We start from the raw sequence: 12,761 nt of genomic DNA, 5'->3' as shown, positions 1-12,761 counted from the left end.
CAGAGCGATGCTTGATTCAAATGGTTGGGGCTTATTGAGAAAAGTTGACACGAGTACCCCTTGGATGGACCTGTGTGGTCACTTAAGCCGTATGGTCCTTAAGCCTTGTGGGTAAAGTTATACCCCCTGCAGGGTCCAAAAACAATTTGAATTGTCGCGATCTCAATCTTGAGCATGCTTTTATCCATTTGCAGCAGTCTTAGAGTTACGAGTGTGGTTTGAGATAGTTCTTTATAGATGTTATTACTATGGTTTTTTTTTACATATCAGCAGGATCATCACGATGAGTGCATTCATAATTTGACATCTAAAAATGCAACTAAACCCCATATGCACTGTTACACATCAACAAGCCGTTGGATTCACAATCAACCATTACAAAAATCGGATAATCAAATTTCAGGCAACAATTCAACAAAGTATAGTTCATACTTCATAATTTCAAATTGCAAGTAATTAACCAAAGGGGCAAGGACCAACACCAACAGTGAACAACCAAAGTACCCAAGAGGCAACAACAACATTATGGGAAGGCAAGAAGCAAGCCAACAAGGCAAACAAGCCAGCAATAGAAGTACAGAACTAAAAGTGGTGTGGCCTCTTGTAGATCTGGTGTAGTGCAAGACGGTCGACCATTGGTGCTCAGTGTGGATCTGCTCCCTGGATCCCCGCAGTGCGGCGTCTGGCTTCGGCTTGGCTAATGGCAACCGGTAGGCTCTGGCTCCAGTAGGCAGCAGACAACATGCCAGCCTCCGTTCGTCTGACATGTGGTGTCTTTGCAAGAAGGAACCGCAGGATGGCCGAGGGGATTGAAAGGATGTGGCGACCACAAGATGTGAACAAGGACAGGCATGTGAGGCTATGGACAAGACACGAGTGGCGGTGGGCGGCAGCCAAATGGACCGAGTGAGGTTAGGATGTCCGGTGAAGGATTTTAAGGTTAGTTTAGCTGGGCTGGGCTACATGGGCTGAGAAGTCAAAGTGGTAACGTGTAAAGTCGGGGGCCCGATGGGCGCCCGTGGATGAAATCTTCAACTCAGACTCGACCCTACTCGGGCTCCCGACCCATCAGACTCATGGGTGCAGATCAGAACCCGCACCCGCACCCACGGGTCTAATTGCCACCCCTACCCTCTATAATTACTCACCAATTCTATTACTATTCTCGAACTGCTATTTTTCTTTCCCTCCATCCTTATTCTATTTGTCTCCTCCAGCCACCGCCCCCTCCCAGGCGCCATGACCCCGACACTGGCCCCTCCCTGCCGCCTCCGATGCTCACTCCCCACTGCCCCCGACCAGCCTCTGCACCCCTCCAACGTCGACCACCCCTCCCCGCCTCCTCTCCAAGCATCGCCTGAGCCGCAACCCAAGGGAGGGGTGCTGTGAGATGATCAGGGAGCGTGGGTGCCAGCGGATGCCCCACCTGTCGCCGCTTGACGTGGCCGTTGCGCGCTCTAGACCAAACGTGTTGCACATCATCTTGAGGAAGTCAGCCGTGGAGTAGCCCAACGGTGTCATGGACATGTCCACACTGAGCTCCCAGTGGAACATCAGCGTTGATGTCCACCACCTCATACCGATGGGCTTGGGCTGAACCTCCTCCTTTTCTTTCTTCTCCGCAAGAGGAATTCAATTCAGTTGGTCAGATCTGATGCCAAATCATATAGTCAAATCTCAGTCTATCAATTCTTTAGCACAAATTTGCATAAAAATCAATCATAGTTCAAGAGCCATTAGCAAATAAGATTCTTGGATGCTTTGATTCGTTTTCCTCTCCTAATAAATTCAGAATGAATCTAAAGAAATCAAAGTGAAACTACCAAAAAAAGTAGGACTGAACATGTGAGTAGATCTACTCTACCGTCATGTGCCTAGCTGCATAAAGTAGCTCCAAATCCTAACTAATCTTATCCAATGCAAGACTAGTCCTATCCGAGAAGAAAAGAAGGCTCAAGTAAATTTACCAGCAGCAGCTTCTGTGGTGGCCTCGTCAGCGCCATCGCCGATGTCAATGTTGACAGCCGCCTTGCTCACCGTCGCCGCCGTGTCCTCTGATTTGATGGTATCTCCTCCACTACTAACTGCACGTAGAAGAACAAGAGATACCTCACAAATCAGCTCATAGCAACAAAGAATCTAACCATGCAGAGGAAGCAACCGACATCGAGCAATTTACACAGAGCTGAAAAAAAAAAGCAGCAGCAGTGGCTATCGATTCGTGTGTACGTACCTGTCAATGGCTGGGTGACCGCTGAGGAGTGATGGGCGGAGTGGTAGTCGCTGAAGAGTGGCGCAATTGATATCCCAAGAATGAAGCTGCCTACTACTAGCAAGGTAGAGAAATGGATGGATGTTCACAAGCTTAGACGCTTACTAGTCCCACTCGGCGTCGATGTGCTTGAGGTAGGAGAACCAGAATTAGAAGTATTAGGCCGCGCCGTCTTGGCAGCCTCTGAGCATATCCACGTTAGTCTATTTTAGTTGCTCCGTTTGATATGTTTTGTATGGTCTGAATGAAGGTCATTCGAAATGATTAGCGATATCCAATGTTCCTTTATGTATGAGACAATGCTCCGTTTCATGCACAATATTACAAAAGATGAATAGTCAATAAGTGACCGTTTGATATGAAGGAACAATAACCAAACGACAAAGAAGCCTCATGCGTTCACGCACACGTCAGTGCACATTGATGAAACTGTTGCCTAAGACAGTGAGTGTTCATGAACATGTTGCATCTAGTGTTCCTTCGTATCACATTAATTTGCTATATCCAGTGCTCTTTTATATCACTCCAAGCATAGCCACGTTAGACTCCTTATAATATTAGTGTACGTGAGAACAAATAAAGGAGAGAGAGAGAGAGTGAAGGAGGACTTAGCAGTCTTGCACAGCTTGTATCCATGAGAGGATTTAATGATGCAATATAATATTATGCATGCACACGAGGCACAGCTAGCATAGTACATACTACTGTTACTGATTCTTAATAGCATGTCAGACGGAGAACAAAACAATAATCAGACGACAAAGAAGCCTTATGTGTTCACGCCAGTGCGCATTGATGAAGCTGCTGCCCGAGCCAGTGCGTATTGATGAACATGCTGCATCCAGTGTTCCTTCGTGTCACTTAATTTGCTATATCCAGTGCTCCTTTATATCATGTCACTTACTGACTATTCATCTTTTGTAATGTTGTTCCTGGCGGTGCATGCACATCATGATGCTTCTCTTGGCTATATAAACATGATGCTACCTTCATTCCATTGCACCTTTTATCCAGTGGGCAAAAATACGATTTTGTACAACATACGTGACCGTATTTGCTGAAATGGACAACTATTTTCCGTATTTATGAATTTAGCACATGTATTCGACGTACGGTGTGCCGAAAACGAATTTTCGGAACACGGTGTACCGAAAAAGTCATTTTCGGCACACCGTGTACCGAATACAACAAAAAGCGTATTTCGGCACACTGTGTGCCAAATACCAACTGTATTCAACACACCGTGTGCCAAAATACATGTTTTCTTCGTGCTCCCCCGCATTTATGTGATTTGACTGTGTAATTTATGTAACAAAATTAAAAATTTGTTGCTAATCTAAAACATTTTAAAATGCATGAGTAAAAAAACAGTCTTTAAGGCGACCAATAGTCTTAACAGGGTATATTCGAACATGCGCAACATTAACAAGGTATCAGTGATCATCTTAAAATGGCGATAGAAAGTGATGATGTAGATTAACGAAATCGTCGAGGCATTAATGGCATGAAATCGTCGTCGTCATCGTCCGGAGGTATCACGGTTGGAGCACGTGCTCTTGTATTGTTCGTTGAACCTTGTACCGTGTGGCTGTGGCTGGTGGAACGTCGAGGCATAGGTGGCATGAAATTGTCGTCATCGTCGTCGTCCGGAGGTATCACGGTTCGAGCACGTGCTCTTGTATTGTTCGTTGAACCTTCTCCTGTGTGGATGGTGGAACGCCGAGGCATTGGTGGCATGAAATCGTCGTCGTCGTCTTCAGGTATCACGGTAGTAGGATGTGCTCTTGTAGTAAGAGTTGAACCTTCTCCTGTGTGGCTGGTGGAACGCCGAGGCATTAGTGGCATCAAATTGTCATCAGCTCTTGTACCCCTTGGGTTCGCTGATCTTCGTCGTCTTCGACGCGAACCAGGTAGCACACCCCCGCCGAAGAGCATTTGCATTGCCAAGAGGTGTGGTGTTTCTTTGTTGATTAACTCTGCGTCTTCTGGGAATGCCTAAAGCAGAAGAGGGGTATTCGAATCAATAACAATAAGACAACTATGGTGATCAAATAGAAAATAACGAACCTGTATGTGGGATGCATACTGGTCGGGCAACATCGCCATCCTTCGTTGCCTCATACAGAAACCCAGTAAAGAAGGATGGTCGGCTAGTTCGCAAACCCTGAGGTGTATTCGGTGGCGCTCATGTAATAGGGCCCTAAGGTCGTCGGTTGTTACATGTAGAAGTAGAACGGTGAACGCAGAATATGGCGGTCTTGTATTCAATTTAGACACAGCTTGGATTAGGTTGCTCTCTTTGAAGGGATCATCCTTCCCTCCACGCACAACCTGCAAGCAGGCAGTTAATGCTATATCGATCGTTGTATATGTCCATGGGAAGGTAGTAGTAGAATTTCTCGCCATATTGAGATTTCCCTGCAACTTTTTTGGTCTGCACCAAAGCACGAATCGCTGGTTATTTAATAAACATTAAACATGTATGAAATGTCGAAAATGATATATACAAATGCTTAATAAGTTATTGATAAATAAGTTATGTGTCCTAATTAGTTGAAAAAGATTATGTAAACTAAATGTAATTACTTGAACACTGAAGTGTATGGTATAGTACAAATGAGTACATAATATAGTGAATATCACTTAGTACAGATGAGTACACAATATATTGCACGAGCTCTTTAATGACGCCGACGCCGCAAGCAATCCTCAGGAGTGTAAGCGTCTGGCGGGTGTGTGGCCCTCATCCCAGCCGCCTGAGCTAGCCCCTGCCACGTGTGCCCTTGGTCCTCATCTTCGTCCCGCTAACTCGGCCCTGCATATACCACGTTGTAGGATTGTCATGCGGGAGTGTGCCTGCCGGTAGTACGTGCTCGGTGGGAGTCTGAAATGATGAAGTCTCAGCTTCCTAGTACCAGTGTGAACCCCCTGGTGCATCGGGATATTGGGGGTATTGGCCGCTCAGTAGCTCGGTGAAGCTGCTCGCTTGCAATGCACCAGCCCAGTCAAAATCTTGAGTGCCACTTCAGGTGGGCGTCTGCTGTGTGCAGTCAATGACATCCTCGTGGTGAGTTGATAATCTTGGTGGAGTTGTCTGCGTAGCCTGAGTAGGTTGTGTGAACGGAGGGGGGTAGGAACCCAGTATGCACTCCTCAAGAGCGGGAGCTTCAGGTATCACCTCCTCGGCTCTAGCACAAGAACGTGTCCCATGATGTGCCGTAGATGAAGGGGCCTCCCGTGAATGTGCCTCATGAGCACTGGATGAGCGCCTGCTGTGGGAGGCACGGGACGGGTCCATGTAGGGTACGTCGTATCCCCTATAACGCGGGGCGCAACCACCTAGTCCACGTATCGCGGATCAAAGGCGAGACCCTCTCGTCCTCATGTAGTCCCGGAGAGGGTGCCTATCCCTTCGCGTGGCTGACCCACTCGCTTCCCCACGTTCATGCTCCGCATGCCTATGCATTTCGATCCCCGCTTCGGTCTGTTGTTGTTGAGGGTTATGTCAGTAATACGGATGAGAAACTAATGAAAATCGTTATAAGTACAACATCACTTACCACCACATGTAGAAGCCGGGCATGATCTTCGGGGAAGGATCTGGGGGCTGGCGGTACGCTGCCGCTGAGTAAGGTGGGACGCGTTAGTAATTGATACCACGCAAGGTACTCCTAGTACGTGCTATCATCGTACTGTCCTGCAGGAATGACGACATCCATTGGGCCAGACTCCATCCACCGGGTTATGTGTTCTGCATTAATCTCCGACCAGTCGTGGGTGCTTGCGTTTCCTTGGGCACTCCTCCTGTATGTGACATAAATAGTTAATTTTGTAACATAAAAATGGTACATACAGTAACACACTTACTCGTGCGCCTGACCAGCGTCTCGTGGGGGAGGTACTGGCACCAACTGACGATGACCAAACTGCCTCTGCACACGGTCAGGAGAATACACTTCTACATTGTTCATATAAAGCAAAAAACATCTAGTCATCCATAGGTCGGAGTTACGGAAACAAGATGGTACGATGAGGCCGCTAGTCGCAATTTCGGCCATTCTTTCACTACGCCATGGATCCCACTCTACAAGATCGGCACTGAGGACATCAAGGTCACTGATCACCCGGGAGTAGTTTCCATGGTCTTGGTGGTGACTCCATCGCAGCCTGGCATGAAGCCACCTATAACCCATCGTTGGCCTCATGTCGTCGGCGACGCCGTCGGAGATGGGAACTGGATAGTAGGTCTTTCTCACCCACGGTCGACACACCGGGAGATAATCCCAGCTCCAGAGCTGTAGAAGGTGTAGGCAGCCAGAAATAGATCCCATCTTCATTGACCGTTAGGTTGCGGCACAGAATCCTTTGTATGTAGCAGCCAACACAGCAGATCCCCAACTGTAATGTGTCGGCTCGTACGGACGTGACGTGAGCTCACGCGCTAACCATACAATATGCGGAAGTACATAATCGCCTGCCGTGTTGCAAACCATTATGCCTCCAAGCAAGATGTACAAATACACCTCGTAATGCTGCATAACTGTTGCCTCGTCCGCATCCGGTGGGCAAGGGCTGAACTGTGGTAGGCCATGAATCCATGACATGGAGAGCCCTACATCCTTCATGTCATAATGCACGTTAAACCTACAAGATGCAGAGAATCAATGAACCACGAACAACACTGCAACGTATGAAATGCTTTATGTAACAAATAATTACCTGCCGTGAATATAACTCTTCCACTGCTCCTTTGCTGATCGTGGAAGTACTAACGGGGTGCCCCTTATCGGGAGCCCGATCAGCATGGTAACGTCCCGTAAAGTAACGGTCATCTCTTCGCAAGGAAAGTGGAACGTGTGCGTCTCAGGACGCCAGCGGTCGACCAGGCCTGTGAGCAGTGAGACCTCGATCGGCAGCAGTGGAGTCCTGCCACCACCCTCCATGGGAGCTCCTGCCATCATAAGTGCGAACGGTAGTAGTCCGGCCTGTGCGAGGGGCTCGTGGAATCGAGGGTCTAACTCCTTAAGCTTGTGCACACTCCTGGAACGCAATGGGAGCAACTGCAAAGGTATGCAATAGATTTATAGAGTAAGTACCAAGGTATTAGAGAAAATGAAATTCACGTAATATCGATGTACCTGTTGCCCTGCGAAAATCATCCTTCCCCTATGGTTCTCGTCATACCGTAGTTGAAGAAGCTCGGGAAGGTGGACGTGAGCCATGCCAATGATTTCAAGCCTCATGGTTCAATTATAAAATAAAGTAAGACAACAGCTATTACAAAATGGGTATAACACCTAATACATTCATAACAAATTACAATACAATCCATGTTTCCAACAAACTTCATATAACAAACTCACTAGCACCAAAGCTAATACAATCCAGTTCGATCGTAGCCTAATAATTTACCGCCGGGTCGGACAAGTCCTCCTGTCATGGTCGGATTGCTTGCATATTTTGCACCTACGTAGTCCATCAACAGCATCTGATGCATCCATGTCACCTTGAAGCCTCGTGGCTCTAGGCCTTCCAGGATAAGTGCGTCTGGCCCTGGGATAAAGTACCCACTTAGGCCCCTCGATTGCTTTGTAGCTGGATCCGATGTTAAATGAACACATCTTTGGAAGCCATGTGCTCCTCAGTGCATCGATCGTGAAATAGGGTGATACGTATTGTTATCCGTCGTTCCCGCCCATGTCCATGCAAGCGGCCAAGATATGGGAGCACGGGATATGGTGCAGCTTTGGCTTATTGCATGTGCACTTCACCTCGTGAGGACCAATTTGACATTGTTGCACGGTGTCCCTCGCACTGTATCCAGAAGTGTACCGACGACGACACATGACCTCAAATTCATTGTTGGTCCGGTCGTAGATCCTAGTCCGACGAAAGTGTGCCTTACTCCTCCTTCTAGATAGGATTTCCTCCACCTTAGGTGCGAACCGCGTGCTGCACTCCATTGCAGCTAAACCACGGTCTCGAAAGTAGTCAGCTGTCCTATAGAATGTGAGCTCAATTATGGCACACAATGGGAGGCCGCGTACACCCTTTAGGACATTGTTGAACGCCTTAGCTATGTTCATTGTCATGATCGTATACCTATTATAAGACACAACAATTTTAGATACAATTTTTTGCGTAACCAAAAGGAAAATATGATCTTTCAAACGCTATGTTCTCACCTGGAATCGTGAGTATCATGGAATAGGGCCCAACGCTCCGCCGGCTTTCCCGCTATCCACTGGCTAAACGTACCACGTGAACGACTAATGATGGTTTGGCCCCCCACCATTTGCGTCCGCAGATGGTCCTCCTATGCTTCTTGTTGTGCCATCATCTTACGAGTGGTCTCATTTAACTCTCGTCATATCTCGTTGAACTTCGCCTGCTGGTTCTGAAGACATAACCCTTTGAACCTCTTCACAAGACCCTTGTTGTGATACCTTGAGTAAAGGTTCGCACCTAAGTGTCGCATGCACCACCTTCTCTCCACATCAGGCCAAGCAATGGAGGGGTTTGTGCTGGCATGCAGCACATCCAATGCATGCAAGAGGCCCTTATTGCGGTCTGATATGATGCAGACTCATTCCCTATTGCCGACGACACGTGTCCTCACCAAGGTGAGGAACTACAACCAACTATCATTGTTCTCACTCTCAACCAATGCATACGCGAGAGGAATTATCTGATTGTTTGCATCCGCCGCCATCGCTGTCATTAGGTTACCATGGTACTTGCCGCTAAGAAATGTGGCATCCACACATACCACTAGCTTGCAATGCCTGAAAGCTTCGATGCATTGGCCAAAGGACCAGAAAAACCTAATGAGGTTTCGATCAGTGTTGCTGTATGACCCATTATCCAGCCTGATCGGCTCATCCGCCATGGCCCACTGGGTCCCGGGGTTGGTCATGGCAATCTTCTGCATCAGCCTTGATGCGTAGTGGTACGAGTCTTCGAAACTTCCAAACAACATCTTCAATGCCTTCTGCTTCGCTCGCCACGTGGTGTGGTAATTGATCAGCATACTCGTCTTAGTCTGCACCGCATTCATAATGGATTTTGGCGACAAACATATGTTTGTGCCAACAAGGGTGATGAGTAGTTGGGCTATGAACCTCGCATCAACCGCTTGGCTCATATTCCTAATAGCCTCTTCGCTGCATGTATGTGGGGTGTGTCTACTCAGCACAAAATAGTTCTCGTGCTTTGGCTTATGGGCTCGTACAAAGTAAGGACAAGTCGGGTGCTTTCGTACACCAGACCTCATACTCCGTATGGTTAGATCGGGCACACTTGTGGTCCCTTCTTGTGATTACAGCATAGTTGCTGATAAAGTGGATGACCTCTTCCCTGTTCCGAAACTGTTGCCCCACCTAGATGTCACTATTCTGGTATCCCCAATTAGATAGGGTGTTATACTCACTGATGGTACAATTTAGCAGCCTAGTACCATGAAAGTACTGGATCGCCGGCACCTAGTCATCATTGTCAGCACCTTCTTCGTTGCCACTGCCACCGGCTTCATCATCCATGCATTGTGCATCTACCTCACTATGGTCCACTTCGGGTCCATCCGTACCCGAAGTGCTCTCCCCGACATTTCCTCCCGCCTCATCATGCATCACATTATGGTCTGATCCTTCCACGGTAGCCACCTCTTCACTATGCACCGATCGTGATACTATGTTTACGTACACTCCCATTTCAAAGTTCTCTTCTAATGCCTTACGTGAGTACAAGGCCCAAGCGTTGTTCCTTCTCAAATCGAACAACGTATGGACAATGAGCGAGCTGTTTAGTACAGGCCGTAGCCTAACACCCTCTAGGATAACATTGTAGGACTGCTGGTTTAGACGCAAAAGGCTCATACCATGTGTTTGTAAGCCTTCTAGATCAATTGGTAGCTCAACCGTACTCTCTACGTGCTGGCAGTTCTGAATGGACACGAGTCTCCCATGCAAAACAGCGGAACGTTCTCTATAATAAATATGGATAGTCATAGCGTCTCTGCTAAACAAACGTAAATGACCAAATAACTAATTAGATGTATGTTACATACGTACTCTATTTTAGCTAATGTATTAGCACGAAATAAATACTATACTTGCTCTAATTACATTTTCTAATCTAAATATTACGATTAATATTACACTATAGTTGCTTTTGTTGCGCGATCATAAAATATGCAAATATTGTACCTACTCTGTTTTTCCAACTTAATATTATTTATCGAATGTATTTGAACAGAATAAATACTATACTTGCTCTAATTACATTTTTTATTCTAAATACTACAGTTAATGTTACACTATAGTTGCTTCTGTTGCGAGATAATAAAATATATAAATAGTATACCTACTATATTTTACCAACTTAATATCATTTATCCAATTTATTCGAACGGTCCACTTGCTCTAATTACATTTTCTAATCTAAATATTACGATTACTATTACACTATAGTATCATCTATTACGAGATCATACAATATGCAAATCTTACACCTACTTTATTTTAGCAACTTAATATCTACATGCTATAATTATATTTTCTAATCTAAATATAAGTACATACATAATCTATGATACAAATAACTAGCTGATTCTGTTACGACATCATAAAATATGTAAATATTATACCTACTATATTTTATCAACTTCATAAATATAAGTACTTACTATTAAGGAAGGCTGTCCTGCTGCACCGCAGCTCCTCGTGCTTGACTGCTCGCGCTCGCGCTAGACAGGAAAACATGCAGGACGTGTGCCATGCGGGAGACAGCAAAAAGCGAAAAGGAAAAAGTAAAAAGGAAAAGCGAAAAGAAAAAGAAAAAGAAAAAGTAAAGCGCGACGTGACACGACGTGACGCAAAAGCGTATTTCAGCACACGGTGTGCCGAATACAGGTCATTTTCGGCACACCGTGTTCCAAAAATTCGTTTTCGGCACACCGTACGCCGAATACATGTGCTAAATTCGTAAATACGAAAAATAGTTGTCCATTTCAGCAAATACGGTCACGTATATTATACAAAATCGTATTTTTGCCGTGCTTGCCTGGTATGCTTGATATAGTACGTACTTAAGGTACCAGAGTTACCTAGTAGGTAGGTTAGCCCGCGCACCACGAACAACATCAGCAGGTGAAGCCACCATGAGCCCAGCAGCAGCCCCTTGCTCCCGCCATTCTTGCACACCTTCGAGACCAGAGACCCAAACAAGGAGTACTGATATAGTGCATATATATACATGAACAAGCACATCAAAATATGTTAAAAAACTATAAACAATACAGTAGTTGCAAAGATAGATGCACACATATATAAATTACAACACGTAGAAAGCGAGAGATGAGTAGTTGTTTAGACGGATGGGCCCCGCTCTATATGGGTAAAGGAGTATTATGGGTATGAGTATGCTTTACTTTTATCTATATCTGTACCTATATACCTATTAAATAAATATTTCGTTTATAAATGTATTCACAAGTATTAAATACTATCTATACCTGATCCTATCCAAATATTTACCTACGGACAAATGAATAATCAGGTTAATTTGACATCCGAGCTCGATGATGGAGGAAAACATGGGGGCTAGGAGAGGCACATTCCGAAGCCACCTCGGCTCCCGCCTCGCAGAGCTCCGAGTCTTCATCCCCTCATGCCTCTCTCACTCTCTCGTCTTGGCTAGCTTCCTTCAGTAAAGGTAGCTACTGCAATCGGAGAGAACAAATACATACTTACGGTGCAGCTCAATTATTCTATAATTAAGATAAAAGAATGAAAATAACAAAAGAAAAATATTAAATAGATATAAATATGTATTAAAAAATTTAGGATATTATAAACATTACGTAACTAAAACAAACATATAACCTGAGCTTTCCCTCCAATAATAACTCATCAACTGTAAGTTCCGATAGGACAGTAGGACGAATAACTACGATTAGAAAAAGATCCAGACTTATTATCGTCATATACGTCTCGCTAAAAATTCCATCCTAAATACCTAGTGAGAAAAAAAGATACGGAGAAAAGAGCACGTATATTACGCAAGTTATTCTTTACATATTTGCTAGAGCTAGATACACTCTTATAACTACGTTTTATCTTGCTCGGCGAAGGGATCTTCGGTGAAAGCAACAGTTAAAGGTTGTTGCCGAGGCTTCAACGAGCGTAACTTCAATATAGTTAATACAACAGAGTTTGATGGTTACTGTCGTAGCTTGTCAAAATCAATGATTTGTTCGTATCTTCATTCACATGTGTCGGCCAAACTCTTAAGACACATGATGAGATTTTAACTCAGATACCCTCTATATCTAGAATCGAAGATAACAAATAACCTTCAATTTTTTATAAATTAATTTTTAAAAATCTATAATCTAGAAATTAGATTTCAGAATTTCAGCTAAAACAAGACTTTAGTCACTGCCTTGTTGGCTAGCTGCTCAAAGAAGCCTCCCGCCGTCCGCCTCGTCACC

General features: G+C 45.2%; 1 protein-coding gene across 1 annotated transcript; it reads right to left on the bottom strand.

Moving 5' to 3' along the window:
- Positions 1-6,529: 6,529 nt before the first annotated feature.
- Positions 6,530-7,273, bottom strand: LOC133920543 (protein MAIN-LIKE 1-like). Its single transcript, XM_062365155.1, has 2 exons — positions 6,992-7,273; positions 6,530-6,916 (listed from the first exon to the last, which is right to left on the bottom strand). The coding sequence occupies exons 1-2, from the start codon at positions 7,231-7,233 to the stop codon at positions 6,616-6,618; spliced, it is 543 nt and encodes a 180-aa protein (XP_062221139.1). The 5' UTR covers positions 7,234-7,273; the 3' UTR covers positions 6,530-6,615.
- Between the last annotated feature and the right edge of the window lie 5,488 nt (positions 7,274-12,761).

Source organism: Phragmites australis, chromosome 6 (assembly GCF_958298935.1).
Source record: "Phragmites australis chromosome 6, lpPhrAust1.1, whole genome shotgun sequence".
Taxonomy (NCBI): domain Eukaryota; kingdom Viridiplantae; phylum Streptophyta; class Magnoliopsida; order Poales; family Poaceae; genus Phragmites; species Phragmites australis.
The sequence above is the reverse complement of the archived record's forward strand: the minus strand, read 5'-3'. Positions and strand labels throughout refer to the sequence as shown.

What these genes read in the sequence shown, in the direction of transcription:
- LOC133920543 (XM_062365155.1), bottom strand. Translation starts at nt 7,233, where the DNA reads ATGATGGCAGGAGCTCCCATGGAGGGTGGTGGCAGGACTCCACTGCTG. An exon ending in AAGAGTTATATTCACGGCAG is followed by an intron (nt 6,917 to 6,991) that starts GTAATTATTTGT and finishes TGCATCTTGTAG; the next exon opens with GTTTAACGTGCATTATGACA.